At 37.2% G+C, this 15,999-nt stretch overlaps 1 protein-coding gene across 24 annotated transcripts in view; it reads left to right on the forward strand.

Moving 5' to 3' along the window:
- Positions 1-15,999, forward strand: part of St18 (suppression of tumorigenicity 18) — a 373,710-nt gene that overhangs the window by 268,153 nt on the left and 89,558 nt on the right. For 22 of the 24 annotated variants that reach the window (NR_045188.1, NR_045189.1, XM_030253958.1 and 19 more), the window contains 2 exons: positions 13,515-13,569; positions 15,561-15,591. Coding sequence is in view for 13 of the 24 variants with exons in the window: in NM_001244692.1 (NP_001231621.1) it covers positions 13,515-13,569; positions 15,561-15,591 (86 nt within the window). In the remaining 11 variants the exon portion in view is untranslated. The remainder of the gene's footprint in view (positions 1-13,514; positions 13,570-15,560; positions 15,592-15,999) is intronic. The other 2 variants (XM_030253967.1, XM_030253968.1) reach the window with 1 other exon arrangement.

Here is a 15,999-nt window from a genome sequence, read left to right on the forward strand (position 1 = left end):
AATTTATGTAAATCAATTGATAACCTATAGTCTCAAGAATCTGAAAATGATTATTTGGGGCTTACTTTAGCAGTAAGGTACTGAGCACATACCATAGCCATAAAATTGTTCTTAGATGACACATTGCTCCTTTCATGGGCCTACCTAAGCCTAGGTAAAAGCAGGAAGTCATGAGTAAGTAGAATGCAAGGCATCATCAAAATGGGCAAACCCTCAACATTCTCTTCCAGTACAATAATGTCGGGTATGCTGTCAATCATGACTGGGGGCAGATTTTGCAGTTCTTATCCTAATGAAAGAAGGTTCTTAGAAAAATATAAATAAAAAGAAATTCAAGACATTTAATTTCAGCTAGTTAGTTTAACCATCTACTGTCTTTGACCCTTTTGCAACTTTATAAAAATGTAGCTTTAATCCATTGATCGAACCAGTTTGACCCCTGGCATCCTTTCCGAGATCTCTGAGAACATTTTCTCATATTCTTTAGGGTTCTCTGAATGTCTCAGGAATCACTTAGATCAATTAGAACTTTTCTGGGCTCCCCTCATATCCACTGATTCCACTGGCCCCTTCTCTCTCAGGACATTCCACATCACATTGGGAGCCTTGAATTGCTAATTTGTACTGTTGGGGACAAGAGTTGTACCTGAACTATCATTTTATACTCTTTATTTCTTAGGGGGCAATATGTATATTGCTGTCCAGTAACTCTATCTTAAACCATTGGTAGTATATTTTAAGAGAAAAAATACTTATGTGAAAATAATCTATATTAAAGATTCTACTTTATAATGATAATAAAAATCCAAGGATTATTTCTCCAAAGTCCATTAATTCATTAGTCTCAACAACGAGGAATCATACCATTTTCTTTTTAGACTTCAGTAGATTCTCCCATGCCATTTTCATCATCAGAAAATGAAGGCAAACGGCTATAGTTTTTCATCTAAATTCATACTTAAAGACTATTGTAAAAATGTTAATGAAAACCAAATATTTACTATTAATAAAAATATCTAACTTGCTGAAAATATTCTGAAGAATGTCTTGAAAGTAGTAAGGAACGTGGAAAACGTTCAAGGATATAAAAAATAATGTATAACCATATTTTATATATATATATAAAATGAAATAGCCTAAAGAGATAAAAATTCCCTTTGTATAATGAAAAGCCTTGTTTTTAATCAACAAGTGTTCTTTGAACTCCATTAAAAGTGTTTTGACATTATAAGGATGTTTAGTATAGATTTACTCAAAATAGCATATTTAGTTGTAACACAAGCTTTGAAGTGAAGTGCTTAGTGTAATAAAACATGGTTTCCATAGTTACCACAGGAGAACAGAGAATAACTTTATTTCTTTGGAAGCCAGGAAGGGGCTTTAAAGAAAAGATTAAGCAAACAGACCCAGGCAGGTTCATTATTTATGGTTCACATCTCATTGGCCTTTTAAAAGAGTAAACTCTTGATGTTATAAGAAATTAGAGTGTTTCCACTCAAATCTAAGGCGGCACATTAAGAAATATCAACTTTCCTGTACTCTGAGCATTTCAAACTCAATTCTGAGTCAGAGGAAACACTGGCTTAACAGGCAGCTGTCTGATACATTTTTGTCTGTGGCACTTTGTTGATAAGCTATGACATAAACAAGTTGGCCTAAAGCTGCTTGTGGAAGGTAGTAGTTCATTGCTCATGGCAAATCAGGGACCATAGGCAACTTTATTATTCACAGTCAGATGTATCATGATGGCATGCCTTACAGAAGGGAACTTGAAATCCATAGTGGAGAAGGTGTCCTCAGTGTTGCCGTCATTGTTTTTTCTGAGGGTGAATGGAGGTCACTGTCACACTGTCCTCTGCTGCATCTAACCCAAGGAGTTTTTCAGTTTCCAATTGAGACACAGGATGATAGGGTCTCTAGACTCTGAACCTTCAGCTCTCTGGTCTTTAAAGCAGTTGTGATTAACAGGACTTTTGCAAAGTTTCTATGTAGTTACAAGGACAGTTTCAATCTTCTGTCATTTTTTTGCATTAGCTATGATTATGCTTTTACCACAAAAATGCATTTGTTTTAAAGGTAACAATACAGACTGGGAGAATAGCTTATGTTTCATCTATATTTATCAGCATTCACTGTACATTTGTGTCTTCATTACCAGGAAATATTAAGGGACATTGTGCCATCTATTCCTGTTTACAGTTTATTATGCAGAGATAGGAAACACTTAGCATGTAAAATGAATGTAGAAATTATTCCTGGATAGAAACACGGACATTTCCCACTCGTTGGCTCTTTCTCCTCCATCACCGGATCAGAGTGTAATTGTCAGTAATCAGGCCTGCTTGCTGCTGATAAAACCACTCTGAATGCTAGCAGCCTTCTTTGTGTGATGACTCAATTATTCCAGAAGTGCCTCATCAAATCTGCCCCATCAGCTGGGCTAATAAATAAGGAGAAGAAACTGGCCCCCCAAAGCAAATTATAAATCCATTTGCATTAACCATTTCGCTGGTCCATGATCTAGGCAGAAATAAGCATGGCAGATTGTGTTAAGCTTATTTGAATATGTTTATAATGTTTACAGCATGCAACTTTTTCCCACAAGGTGTTGGAATTATCAGTCATGAATGGCATCTAAATGCAGTTATATTAATTACCACATGGCTTTAAGTATCTTTCAGGGCTATTTTGTTGCTTAAATCAGGTAAAAAGTTAAATCATCTTGAGGGAGAAATAGAGGTCTCATATAAGGTCCTGGAATTGTGTCTGACTTTAAGGAGAAGGTATTGCCATTTTTAAAGGGCCGGGAAGGACATAGATGAATACTAGAATACCCACTAGTATAAGTATAACACTTGGTCTGTGAACAGTGGCAGCCACAGTTATTTCCATCCTCTACATGGCTTCAGTCTCTAAGCAAGCAAATCAAAGTGGCTGTCAAACTCCTTGTACTGAAGATTTCTTGAAATGTTCCATAGGATAGAGATTCAAAAGCTGGACCACTAAAATTCAACTAAATCCCTCAATGGTACTTAGTACATTAATTTATAAATACTACTTTATTCTTTTAAAATGACCAACTGTATTGAAGTTTGGATTATATTTGGTTTTTAGTGATAAGTCAGAGAAGTATAAAGTATTAAAAGTAGATGAACTTGGGTAAGTAATATAAAATCTATAAAACAATATAAAATCTAATTGAATATCCAGTAACGTAAACTTGGAAACATCCTCTCTAAAACTGAGTGATCTCACTGTCTCATGGCTTTTCCATGTGGACTGTGCCAGGCTCAAAGATGCTCCGTTTCCTACTCCTGCTCTAATCAGACATCTGACTGGGAACTGCTTGTAAAGGAAAACTTATGGACAGCAAGAAGTGCTTTTATTTGCCTAAAAATCTTCAGTTAAACTCATATTACATTCATTTTTCCCCAAAACAGAGTGTGTTATCCAATACCAACCTGGAGAGTTCAGCAGAAGAGACTGTTTTCCACAATATAACTATTACGTGGCAATAGGCTCGCAAAAATTGGATGCATCATCTCCTAAATTGAGAACTGTGTGATATAATGGGGAAAAAAAACTGTCCTAAGGCTTATTGACTAGAACTGAAAAAATAGAGAGATAAATACAAATGTTAACAAGAGTTATGAGAAGTGAAATGACAAGTGGAAACTGAAGAGTCACCTTGTGTAGCTATAAGCATTATATATGTATATTATTGGTTATATACAAGTATGCTACTCTGTGATATTAATAATACAAGTATTTATATGTATATGATATAATACTATATCATTATACAAATATTAGCTGTAACTTAAATCATTATTGATTAATATAAATATATCTTGATATTTAGAACTGCAAAGAACTTGTATTTCCATTCCAAAGAATAGTAATAATTTGTGGAGTGTGGATTGGACAGTACAACTGATAGAAGCTGTTAAAGCAGGACCTCACAAACAATGATGTCAAAGAAAATATGCTGGTATTTTATGTGCACTTGTTAAGGTAATAAATCTTTCCAGACTTTGGAATCTTTGGAGACTATACTTGAACTTTCCAGGCTTCTGGGAGGCCTGTTGGGCTTGCGTTTCCTGAGTAGACAGAGCAGGCTGCTTTCACTAACAGGCAAACACCACAAGAACATTGGCAGTGATGCTGAGCTCATGTTAGTTGTTAGTTGTACCACACTGACGATGGTGGTGAGGTCATAGTAATTAGAATACATTGTCAGTGATGTTTTTTTATGCTATACCTCACTGATGGTGGTAGTGAGCTCATGTTAGAACATATCGATTGTGTTGGTGACTTAATGTGAGGTCATGCCAGTTATAACACATTGGCAAATGGCATTGAGTTCACATTAAACTGGAAGTTGTACATCGTACACACATTACTTGAGAAAATCACTTGCCCCTTTGTCAAACTTTCTACCTTTCATTTAGTTTGGGATATTTAATAAACTGTAAGTAGGCCTATGATTTTCTATTTGGGGGACAGAGTTGATTTACAGATCATAACTCTTGGTCCAATCATCTATAAGAACAAAATACCATCTCAAATGTACATTTCTTTTCTTTTAAATAATGTAACATATTTAGCATATTGTAACAGGTTTGCAGAAGCAGGTAGTTATCTATGAAGCAGTTATTAAGGCCTGGCATCCTCTAATTGTTTGAAAAAAGGGAAGTCAGCAAATGGAGGATTTGCTGATGACTTCAGGTAGCTAAGATATTTGAACTTCTAAGTCATTAATTAGAAAGACACTGTGTGGGCTGCTAATCTGCCATACCATGGTTGCCATGTAATTTCATCTTTTAAGGTTACTCTCTCAGAAAAGTGGGGACTTCCATGAAAGTGAGTGAATGCTAACAAGTCGAAGAAGTACTGCTGGAAGCCCTTGGTCCTTGGTGAAAGCCTCCAGACCTGAGAGTAATGTCTTAACAATGTGCCTTCCCCATACGCTACTATGCATTTAAGTTGGGGAAAAGCTGTTTTGTTTTTTTCTAAAGGAACATACAGAACAGCTAAAGAGTGACAAATAATAATTTCTAAAACTCAGGGATTGACATTTAATAAAAGTGGGGGTTTAAAGGTGTCATGAATATGTATGAAAAGAGGAACCCAGGTTCCTGTCCGACTGTGGTCGGCTTCCACAGAGGAGCTGGGAGGAACTTGAGTGATGGACTCAGACCTGACAGACAGACCTGGAGAAGCCCTGCTTCACATTTCTGTTTCCCTCTGCTTCCATACCCTGGGTCTTTGTGTGCCAAATCCTATTCCTAAACTTATCTTTTCTCAGCACCCTCTGAACACTTCTCAAGCAGATCTCAGCTGTGCTGCCTCCGTTCTAGTCTCCAGGGAGGGAAGCCACAGCAGATGGGGTTAGGGCAGAGGGCTGACGCATCTGACAGCAAACGGCGGTGAGGCTGCAGAGTAGAAACTATGAGCGTCAGGAAGCTCCTTCTCCCAGGAGACCCAACTAACCACTGAAGAAAGTTGAAAATGAGCCCTTTGAGAAACGCTATTAAAAGTAGTAAAAAAATGCGATTGTGCAGATGACGTGCTGCTGTGTGCTTATTCGGATGCTAATGAGTTTGACATTAGGGAACTCAGAGGCTTTACAGCTACTCCCTTATGCGATTCCGTTCTTTATTGGCAATCTTTGAGAAAATAAATGGAAAATGTATTGCTAATAAATACATAACACGATAGGGCATTAGACAGAAAGCCATTACTTTCAGGATTTAGAAAGAGCTTTGTTCACCAGTATGACTGCTTCCAGGATCTTTTGTTTTAGGTTGGTGTGTGGCAAACAAAGGGAACTAAGCAGGTGGAAAGCTCCAGAACTCTCTCTATCAAGAGCACAGCAGAATAGGCCAAAAACATTTTTTTTAAGTTATGATCAAACACAAAATCAGAACTCCCTAGCTGTGGTACTACTTTTCCATTCTTCTACTTGGGCAGTGTGTGAGAGTTTGCTTCCTGCGTCTTCTGCACAGCCACAGTTGCTGACATGAGTTGAAAAAGCATCTGTTTTGTGTCTGGTCAAAGCTTGCAAGGAGCAGGCGTGTGTGGGTGAGAGGCTGCTGCTTCAGGACACTGCACTAGGTAAAAGGCCAGCAACAAAAGTCTCCTGCAAAGAAGGTTGGAAGCTTGTGACTTAAAATGTCAGAACTGCCAACTATAAACATTTAACCATGGGCATGTGTGCATGTGGCATTGGTACAGCAGGGCCCTCTCTAGGATTCTAAGTGCACTACCCTGGCTTTCAATGTCTTTTTTTTTTCTCCCACCCTAGAACCAAATAGGGGAGATGCAGCCTTGTGTAGTTACTTGATGGTAAAATAAACGGAAAACAGGTTGTTTCCTTGAAAAGTGAATTAAAACGCTAGACGTGGGATTAATAACAACTTCTGCTGGCCATTTCAGAACAGCTCAGGTAACAAGGGAGCAGTCTGTTGCTTGCAGCTTCTTCATTAGGGCTCATTTCTTTTTGATGGCTAAGAGTAATAATAGGCATAATAGGACTAGGGATATAGCTCAATGGTAAAGTGCTTGCCTACCATGCATAAGGTTCTGGCTTCAATCCCTAATACTACAGAAAATGAATCATGAAATTATTATTAATAATACAATTTGTAATATAACAATGTTATTCTTCTTGTAATTTGGCCAACCAAATTATAGGTACAAGATGCCAACATGTCCTCTGTCATTCACTAAGGTTCCTTTAAATAAGCAATTTTCTGGTCCAGCCTAATATGCTTTCTTTCTTTTACTTTTTCTCTCACTATTTCAAAATTTCCTACTAAATTGAACAAAAATATTGAGTCCCTCTGAGGGGTCACAGTTGGCACATTCAGGTTAACTTCAGAAAGAGTGGTGTGATCTCAGTTTTATAAAAAAAAAATTAGAATAGATTGAAAGAAAACTCATTTAATAAAAGAATTTTTACCAAGGCTTTTCTGGTCACCTCCATGCATTTGCTTTGAACTTCATTGTTGCTGCTGAGTTTAGAATGGTCATCTTTTTCAGTACAACACTCAACTTACTGTTTTAAAGTGCTAAGCAACTGACATGCTCTAGGGCTGCAACTGTTCTGTATGTAGTTACTGGTATCTGCCCTCACAGAATGGTTCATGATTACAAAGATTTAAAAATCTAATGTGTGTTCATTTGTATTAAAAACTAGTTAGGTTAAAGATGCTTTAAAAATACAATCTTATAAGTATCCCAGATGACTTACAGGGCTCATTCCAACAAACACTGGAAAGTGAGAAATTTGATTGTCCATGAGACAAAGTCTACTTGAAAAAGTGTATGTCTTATGAAGAAAATATTTTCTAAAATTTCCTATTTTGCCACAGGTAAATCTCAAAATATGAAAAAGGGAAACTGTCAATGGCCTTTTATATGTTTGTTACCTTAAGTAATATTTAAAAGAGGCATATTTTGAAAATACACAAAAACTCCAAAACATAAAGTTGGTAGTGCATCCACCCTCACCCCATGTCACAAAAGTGTGACTTTGAGGCCATGGTACAGCATCTGATGGAAGTCTGTGGCATACACTTGTTATCTGTGGGGAAAATAGAACTATTTGCTGAAGATATGTGGCAAAAGTATACAAACATATGGCTTTGGTTTACATTCAACATTGCCAGTTGTAGAAGTTTCTGGGTAGACTCTACAATAGTGATGGCAACTTGAAATCAGAAAAACACTATAGCTAAAGACTTGACTATAAAGTATTTCCTCTTGATGCTGAAATTCGTTGGGATTCTAGAAAATTGCCTTTGCAAATTATTTCTCCGGTGAGTAATGTGCACTAATGTGGTCCTTGGATAGAACTATTGCCCTGAGTCTAGTCTAATAAACTGTACTGTCTGATAGCAGGTGCGTCTACTTCCTCCTGCAGGTTTGCTGTTGGTTGGAGAATTAAAAAGAGCTAAGAGAGAAAAAGCCACTCATATCTCTAAACTAGACATGCTCTTCAACCCCCAGCCTTCTATATAGAATCAAAGATCATACAATAATACATATGCAGATGTGAAGAACTACAATTAAGAATTGGAAGCCTTAAATAAGTGTGAAAGTGTGAATTAGAAAAAAACACTTATACTTATGTCACCATAGGATGCTATGAGAAAGAATTTTGTTACATTCCTAAAAGGTTGACACTGAAAGATTCTGTTTGTCTTGAGCAATCAATAAATGCATTAGAATTATAGAATAAAAAAGAAGGTAAGAATAGAGAAAAGTAGACAAATAGTCTAGCCCTTCATCTCTCACCACAAGTCAGCACTTCATTTAATATAACAACTCATTTCTTCACAACTTTCCTTCTATAAAGTATACATCTAGGCCACCATTTTATACTAACCCACAGGTACGTTTAGAACAGACTAGCATCATTCAAAGAAAAGACAATCAATACTGAGCTCTTTGTCCTCAAGCTAGACAGATTTATTCTGATAAACTGGCATTATCTAGTCATTTCATTTTTTTGAGTTCCAGGACTTTTCAAGTTTCCTAGGTTTCTCTTTTTTATTTTTCTAAATTTCACTTCTGGCAAGGATGTATCCACCAAGGATACACAGCATCTTAGAGAGAGGAGCAAGGACCGTCTTACACAGCATAGCAGCCTCTCCATTTTGCAACAAATTTCTAGGGATTGAAAGGACCTGTTGTGAGCTGGGGCTATAGGTAAGAAAAAAGGCATATGCCTGGCAAATGCAAGGCCTTGAGTTCAATCCCTACTACCACTGTAAATTAAAAAGAAAAATCAGAGAGGATATGTCATAAGAATAATGAAATATAACCCGTAATATAATATAGTAAAACACTGTAATTTTAGACATGCCAGGAAAGAATCACAGTGAGCCTTGGTTAAGAAATAAAAGAAATCCAAACAGAGCTTGATTGTTAAAAATGCGTTTGCACAGGTATAAGGACAAGAGTTTGATCCCCAGTAACCATGTAAAAGACCACACAAAGCAGTGTGCACTTGTAAACCTAGTACTAGACAGATGCAAGAAGGTCCCTAAAACTCATGTCTGCCAGTCTATCTGTATCTGGCAGCCCTGGGTCTCTATCTCAAAAAGTAAGATAGAAAGCTACTGAGGAATGACACCCAAGGTTGACTTCAGGCCTTCAAACCCACATATGTGCATACACTCCACGTACACAAGTGTACTCATCCACATGCAACAACTCCCTGATAAACAAAACACACAAATTAAAATAAAGAACAAAAACTTTAAAAGGGAAATGAACATTGGATATATAGGGAAATTTCTTCAAGTTAAAAGTCCCTGTTTGAGGTAGCTGGTGACACAATGTTAACTGTGTAAGAGTTTTCAAAAATTACCTCAAACCAAAGTTATTAGAATGACTTTTCCATGTGTTATGACCTGCCCTTCCACAAAGAGCCAGACTCTATGAATCTGAATAGGATTTTACATAAATCTCTATTGAAGAAAAAGTGAAGTGCAAGTGCAATTGAGTTTGTAAATTCACCACAATGTTCCTTGAACCCTCCTTCTCCTTCTTCTTCTGCTTCTTCACCTTCCTCCTCCTCTTCCTTCTCATCCCCTACTCCTCCTCCCCCACTCCTCCTCCTCCTCTTCCTCCCCTCCCCCACTCCTCCTCCTCTTCCTCCTCCTCCTCCTCCCCCTACCCTCCTCCTCCTCCTCCTCCTCCTCCTCCTCCTCCTCCTCCTCCTCCTCCTCCTCCTCCTCCTCCTCCTCCTTCTTCTTTTTCTCAGAAGATATCCTGGGACTTGCTTTCAACTTCATAGTACGGCTCAGATTTCTGTGCTGGAGTGTTGAGGTAGAAGTCTATTTTCTTTTGCCTGTGATATAATAAACTCCAATTTAAAAAAAAAACAGTCAAGTACAGTACCTAGGACATTGTTCATACATCTCTCTGTATAGGCCTGTAAGTAAGCAAAGATACTACACGGCATCTTTCAACCGTCAACTAAACATTGATTTTCATGCTTCATTGGGTATCAGCTTATTTCTACCTCTGACTCATATATCCTCTATGAAATGTTGTTTATTAACATTCTTCATTTTATCAGTGGTTTTCACACTTGCCATTTGTTCTTACATTTGCTCATCTATCCAGAAGATCATTTATACCAGGAAGCCTTTTTCAAAAATTTCCCTCACTGCTTTATAAATTAGATTCTGAACATGAAGTACCTTTTTCTTTCTACTGTAATATTGCATGTGGTTTATCTGAGCTATACATTACACTGAACTCTTCCCTGTTTGTTTGTTTGTTTGTTTACTGACATAGGGTCTCACTGTGTAGCCATGGCTGACATAGAACTTTCTATGTAAACCAGGCTGGCTGGCCTCAAACTCACAGGATCCACCTGCCTCTTCCTCCCATGTGCTGGGATTAAAATTATATGCTACCATGTGTAATTCATATTAATGTGGTTTCAGAGCAAAAAACAATTGCAATGGTAAATGAGAAGAACTGATATAGGCATCTCAGAAATATCTTCTATTTTTTTCTGCATAACTAATGAAGTGAAGTAGACAATGTTCTACAAAATTCATAGGACAGGTCTTAAAAACTAAACTTGTTTTGAAAAAGATAATAATGTTTGCAATATTAACAGCAATCTTTTCAATAATATTGTGGTGACTAAGCCAAAAGATCACACATAACACTTGCCAGTAGACAAAAAAAAATAATAATTTCTAAGAACTGTAATTTTTGAGATTGCATTACATATTATTAAATCATTTTGCCTCAAACATGTAACAGTTGTCTGCCTCCTTTATAATTCATGAGGAATTGAAAAGGGTAGGAAACTCTACTACTCCATGTCTTCTGACATGAATAGGACAGAGGTCTTTTTACCTTGAATGCACATGATGAGAGCAAGACATCTACTTTAGTAAGAGGTTTGTCTATAGAAAAACTACCCATGTTCCTTTGCAGTTTATCAAAAAAAAAAAAAAACCCAAAAAAAAACAAAAAACATGGAGTGATTCAAATGAAGATCATTTAGAAGTTAGTGCTCACATGCATAAAGCTCTAGAGAACAAAGACCTGGTGTGTGTGTGTGTGTGTGTGTGTGTTTACAGTGCTTTCTATTACTGAGTTGTGCCATGGTCCAATAAGATCTGATTTTGAATTAGAATGGGAGAAAAGAGACAGACATTTCACAGGTTTAAAATTTCCCACGAAAAAAAACAAAAAAAGAGCTTATGTATTTTAGGTTTCTGATTTATTGTCCCCCATGTGACAGACACTGAGCTTTCCACTGTTTGATTAACAGAGTAGAGAAGAAAAGGCCAGTGAGACTGATAGCCTATAAATTATAGCCTTGTTTCATTGCATGCCTATGAATTGGCCCAAGTTCACCCTCAAAACTTACTAAGAGTTATATAGGATAGATATGTTACTAAAAGAAAAGAAAAGAAAAAATAATAACCCAACAAAATACAATTATGAGGTGAGATTCCAAGATCAATCAAGGAGTTTTGTGCATTCCCACCCCTTCAGGTGGCATTGTTGAAGATATGAATTTGTCAGGTGGCTACAGCACAGACCCATCCATGGCTGGCTTCTCAATGCTGCTATAAATAGGACTGTATTTTAATATGGTTCTGAAACTTTTGTGTATGCCTCTGGAACTCCTGGCAGTCTGTCTTTCAGATTTGGTAAAGAAACTCATGGAATTCACCCCTCCCTCATGTTGGGGGCATTTTTCAGAATGGCTAGGGAAAGTTAATAGCACCGTGTTGCAGGATAATAGACTTGAACTATGTGAATGCTTGCCCATGGGAGTGGCTTCCTCAGAAATATGTGATATGTTTCATCATTTTAACCCTCACATGCTACTGATCTCTCTTAATCTAGTTATTTGTGTAGCACACAGAGCTAGGTTTGCATGAGCTGAGCCACTTTATATGCAGCGGAGATCCTCCTGGGAGGAGGGGATTTCACAATACAGTCCAAGCCATCCTGAGTAAACCAAGCCCTTTTAATCCTAGGCAGTGTCGCATCTGTCATAAACTCATATGGCTTCAAAAGAAAGAAAATAAACAGGAAAAAAACACCTCTGTTTTATTGTTTTCTCTTATTGTGTACTTTTAAAATATTTATAACAATGAACCATTTTATTTAGACTAAAGTGGCTGCTGTTCAGCCAAAGCTATGAACACTTTTTGTTTGCTAATTTTAAACGCAGTTCAATGATTGGTGCGGTGCTTATTATGAAGCAATGACAAAAGAGTTCTGGTGGGTTTAATAGTTTTAGCTTACGAGAGCTGTTGTTAATTTCATCTCTAGTGTTGCAGGTGAAAAAATGCACAATGGATAAATAGTCTATATTAGTTTAACTGAACATAATATATAGTGTGTTCTGGAGTTGTTTGTCTCAATAGACTATAGTAATCAAAAGTAATGAACCTATTATGTGCAGGACCTTGGAGAGCGTCGAATGGCAGTAAAAGTGTGGCACATAAAAGGTTTATTAAAGGAAATTAAAGTCCATCATTGCCACACCTGCTCCCCTATTATAAGTCCATGGCAGGTCAGTGCCTTCAATCACAACCTAGCCTCTGAGAGCGGAGTCTAGCTTCCATTACCATGGCAGTCACACTGCCGCTGAGCACATCGGGATTTAAGGACTGGAGCCACGGAGCATTCCTGCTCCCTGTCTCTTATTTTTTTCCACGAGCAAAGTACCTTGTTTATATTTAAGAATTCTAAAAATGTGCAGAAGTGAATTAAACTAAGAGGTTATTACTAGATTCTTGCAAAATGGATAGATGCCCATGGGGTCAGAGTATATGAAAACAGAAGGCTTTGAAAGCCTGTATTCCTCTGATAATTTAATTACCTTTAAAACCTTCAGTAATGATAGGAATTGATACTTTCATGTACCTCACTTGGATTTTATGTTTCTTCTACATTTGTGTGATACCATGACTGTAGTTTTTCTGGAACTCAGAGAGAAAACTTAGTTCGCTGTTGATAGTAAACTCCCAGTGGCATTTTGGAGGGGCACTGCAAGGGTTTGCCTTTTGGTTGCATTTTTACATGGGCAATTGTTTTCCCTAACTTAGAAAGAGCTAGAATCAGAAAGCATCTAGAAAGGTAGAGGCATTTGAAATCAGTCAGTCTGGATTCTTTAGCTTGGTGTTTGGAGATCTTCTCACTCTCACAACACTGCTGACGTGACAACCCCCTTTCAGTCTTTGAAATTCTAGAAGCGTGCAAATCATTAGCAAACACTTGTGGATAAGGGCATCTGCCCTTTCACTGTTATCATCTCTGGATTCCAACATCTGTAGATGTGTCTCTAAAACAGCGGTACTCAAGAACTGTCAGCCAGATCCCATAAAGCCAAAAGGAAATTCAGGAACATGGAAGGCTGCACATTTTCATAATGACCTTCAGAATTTCTAATTCCATGTTTTCATTGACTGGTCAATATTAAAGTAATGACCTCAGTACTTGTGTTCGTATTACAGATGGATGCCGAGGTTGAAGATAAAACGTTGCATACTCTTTCAAAAGGAACTGAAGGTGAGTTAGTGAGCAGGCTTCCTGACACTGTGCCAGCCACACCATGAAAGATGGGCATGCTTAAGCTTGTCCCTTGTGTGTAGTAGTAAGTGGAAACCATTGAGTAGCAGGAGTGATGACCTCTAGTGACTGAGACAAAAACCTAGGCTGATTTTTATGTTTATACTGTCTGGCTTAATAGTCCCAGTCTCTACCTAGTTCAAGTGAAATGATAACATTTGTTTTTTTCACTGTTCCTACTGGGAGTCCCAGGCAGCTCCAGAAAGTAATGTTTGGAAGGTTCAACTTGTTGGCTACCCCTCTTTTTTGTAACCAACAGATGGTAATGTAATATTGAAATATAAGCAGGCCCTTGATGATCTAAACAGCTGGAAAACAGGATTGACTGGCAATTATACCCCTCAAGGAAAATAACTTTTATTATAATTAGGTATATTTTGTGACCCTGAATTCTAAGTGGAAAACTAGTTTCACCATGGCTCTGAAAACATTCTGGAGATCTATGTTTCACACTCCCTTCCAGTGTTCATGCTGGCTGGGGAGAGCTGAGCCATTGTACCCTACCTTCCTAAAAGGATTTGGGACTTACCGTTGAGAGAGACAAAGAAAATACAACACATCTGTTATCTGTGCATCTACAAATGTAGTCAGTATAGTTAATTCCTATTTAACTGAAATCCAGAGATCCAATGTTTTTTATTAGTCAAAGATGAAAGTTTTTAGTTAAAATATGTGCAGTTGTCATTGACTGTTGCATCCCAAATGTAAAGTAATCCTGTCTATAATTTGGACTTTTCTCTACTGAAACAGAACCTTTACCCTCTGTTATAATGTAGTTTTAGTATAAATGACTTCTGAATTAATCATATCCTGTATCTTTAAATTTGAAATAATATGGGTTTTGCGCTTTAATTTTCATGCAGCAAACTTCTCAGTGAGATATATGCTTAAGAATAAGAGTCTATTTTATTACTTAGAATAAGTTCATGTTTTTTCTAAAGAGCAAAATTCTAGAGATTATACTGTCTCTTATTTTGATGTCTCAAAGCATACCACTCTCCACCATTACAAGACATGGGTCTTTTAATTTGCAATTATTTTTGGACTTCATTTTTTTTGGCAATGCACACATAGCCTTAAATAGAGCCAACATGTTCTTTTAGAAGTGTACTACTGTTTCTTGTGAAGCGTGAGTAATTTTGGAAACCACCTGTTGTCTGCCTCCATATGCTGCTTATCCTTGTGTAGGCAGGTGTTTACCAACACAAATTCCTTTAGTTCCCAGAGTTTCAGGCAGAAATTCAAAGCTCTTTGAAAAAGTCCCTTATTTTGAAAGGCTGTTGATACTAACCATGCTGAAGCCTGTTCCTGTCTGCCATATGTAGAAACTGTTTGGGATCAACTTGAAGTGCTCACTAGTGAAGCTTGAAGTTCTAAGAATTTTCTTACTGTCATTAAATATGTCTACACAAGGTTGTGGTCTAACACATAGGTACATGCTTGCATAGAATCCATGACCCTGTATATAAATAAGCACCACAAAAATAAATAAAAGCAGTAGTTTTAGTAGTCTTTTGAATAGTTTCTCATTTCAAAGAAAATCAAGGTTTCCTTGTTTCTGAATGTTTTCCAAACTACATCTAATGTCAGTTCACTGGAAAATCTAACCTACTAATCTATAAGGAGCCAAGGCTACCCAGTGTATCAAATCTAGGATGAGTCTGTTTTGGGGCCATGTTATCTGCCCTCATATTTCCAAAAACGCAAGGTAAAAGAAGACTCATTCCATTCAGTAAGAAGCCAAGTGGGATCTGTCCTAGTCAAGTCACTAGTGTTAAAGTTTCAAACAGTTTTTGAAATAAACTCAATTGAGACTTTCTTTCTTTTTTTCTTCCTTCCTTCCTTCCTTCCTGCCTACCTTCCTTCCTTCTTTCCAATCCTTCCTTCTTTCCTTTCTTTCATTTTTCTTTTTTTTTTTTTTTTGTGAACAGTTCCAATGGATTCTCTGATCCCAGAGCTCAGGTAAGATCTCCCCTATGTGATGCTTTCAAATATTGATTGGTCTGATTAGTTTAGAATAAGTTGTTTTTACCAGCTCAGAACCCTTGATTCAGAATTAAGACTAAGCCAAAGAGAAACTTCACTTGGCTCTTTCTAACCCTCGGGGAAGCAGAGAAGGGCAGCAGTGTGTTGACAATGAGGATGAAAAATATTTGATCTAATATTCTAATTAAAAAGCCACTTTTTAATAATGCCAATTACTGCCTAGTTTTGTTCACTGGCCACCTATTTCCTATATGCTTGTATACCTTGTGTGGCTGGATTTTGCACTAATGGTCCATGAGCTCAAATAACAAATTGCCTTGATTGCAAGCTATCAAGTTTTTGTTTTAAATAATTAGGTAATTCCATCAGCTAGTTACTTCCAAT

The sequence above is a fragment of the Mus musculus genome, chromosome 1 (assembly GCF_000001635.26).
Source record: "Mus musculus strain C57BL/6J chromosome 1, GRCm38.p6 C57BL/6J".
Taxonomy (NCBI): Eukaryota; Metazoa; Chordata; class Mammalia; order Rodentia; family Muridae; genus Mus; species Mus musculus.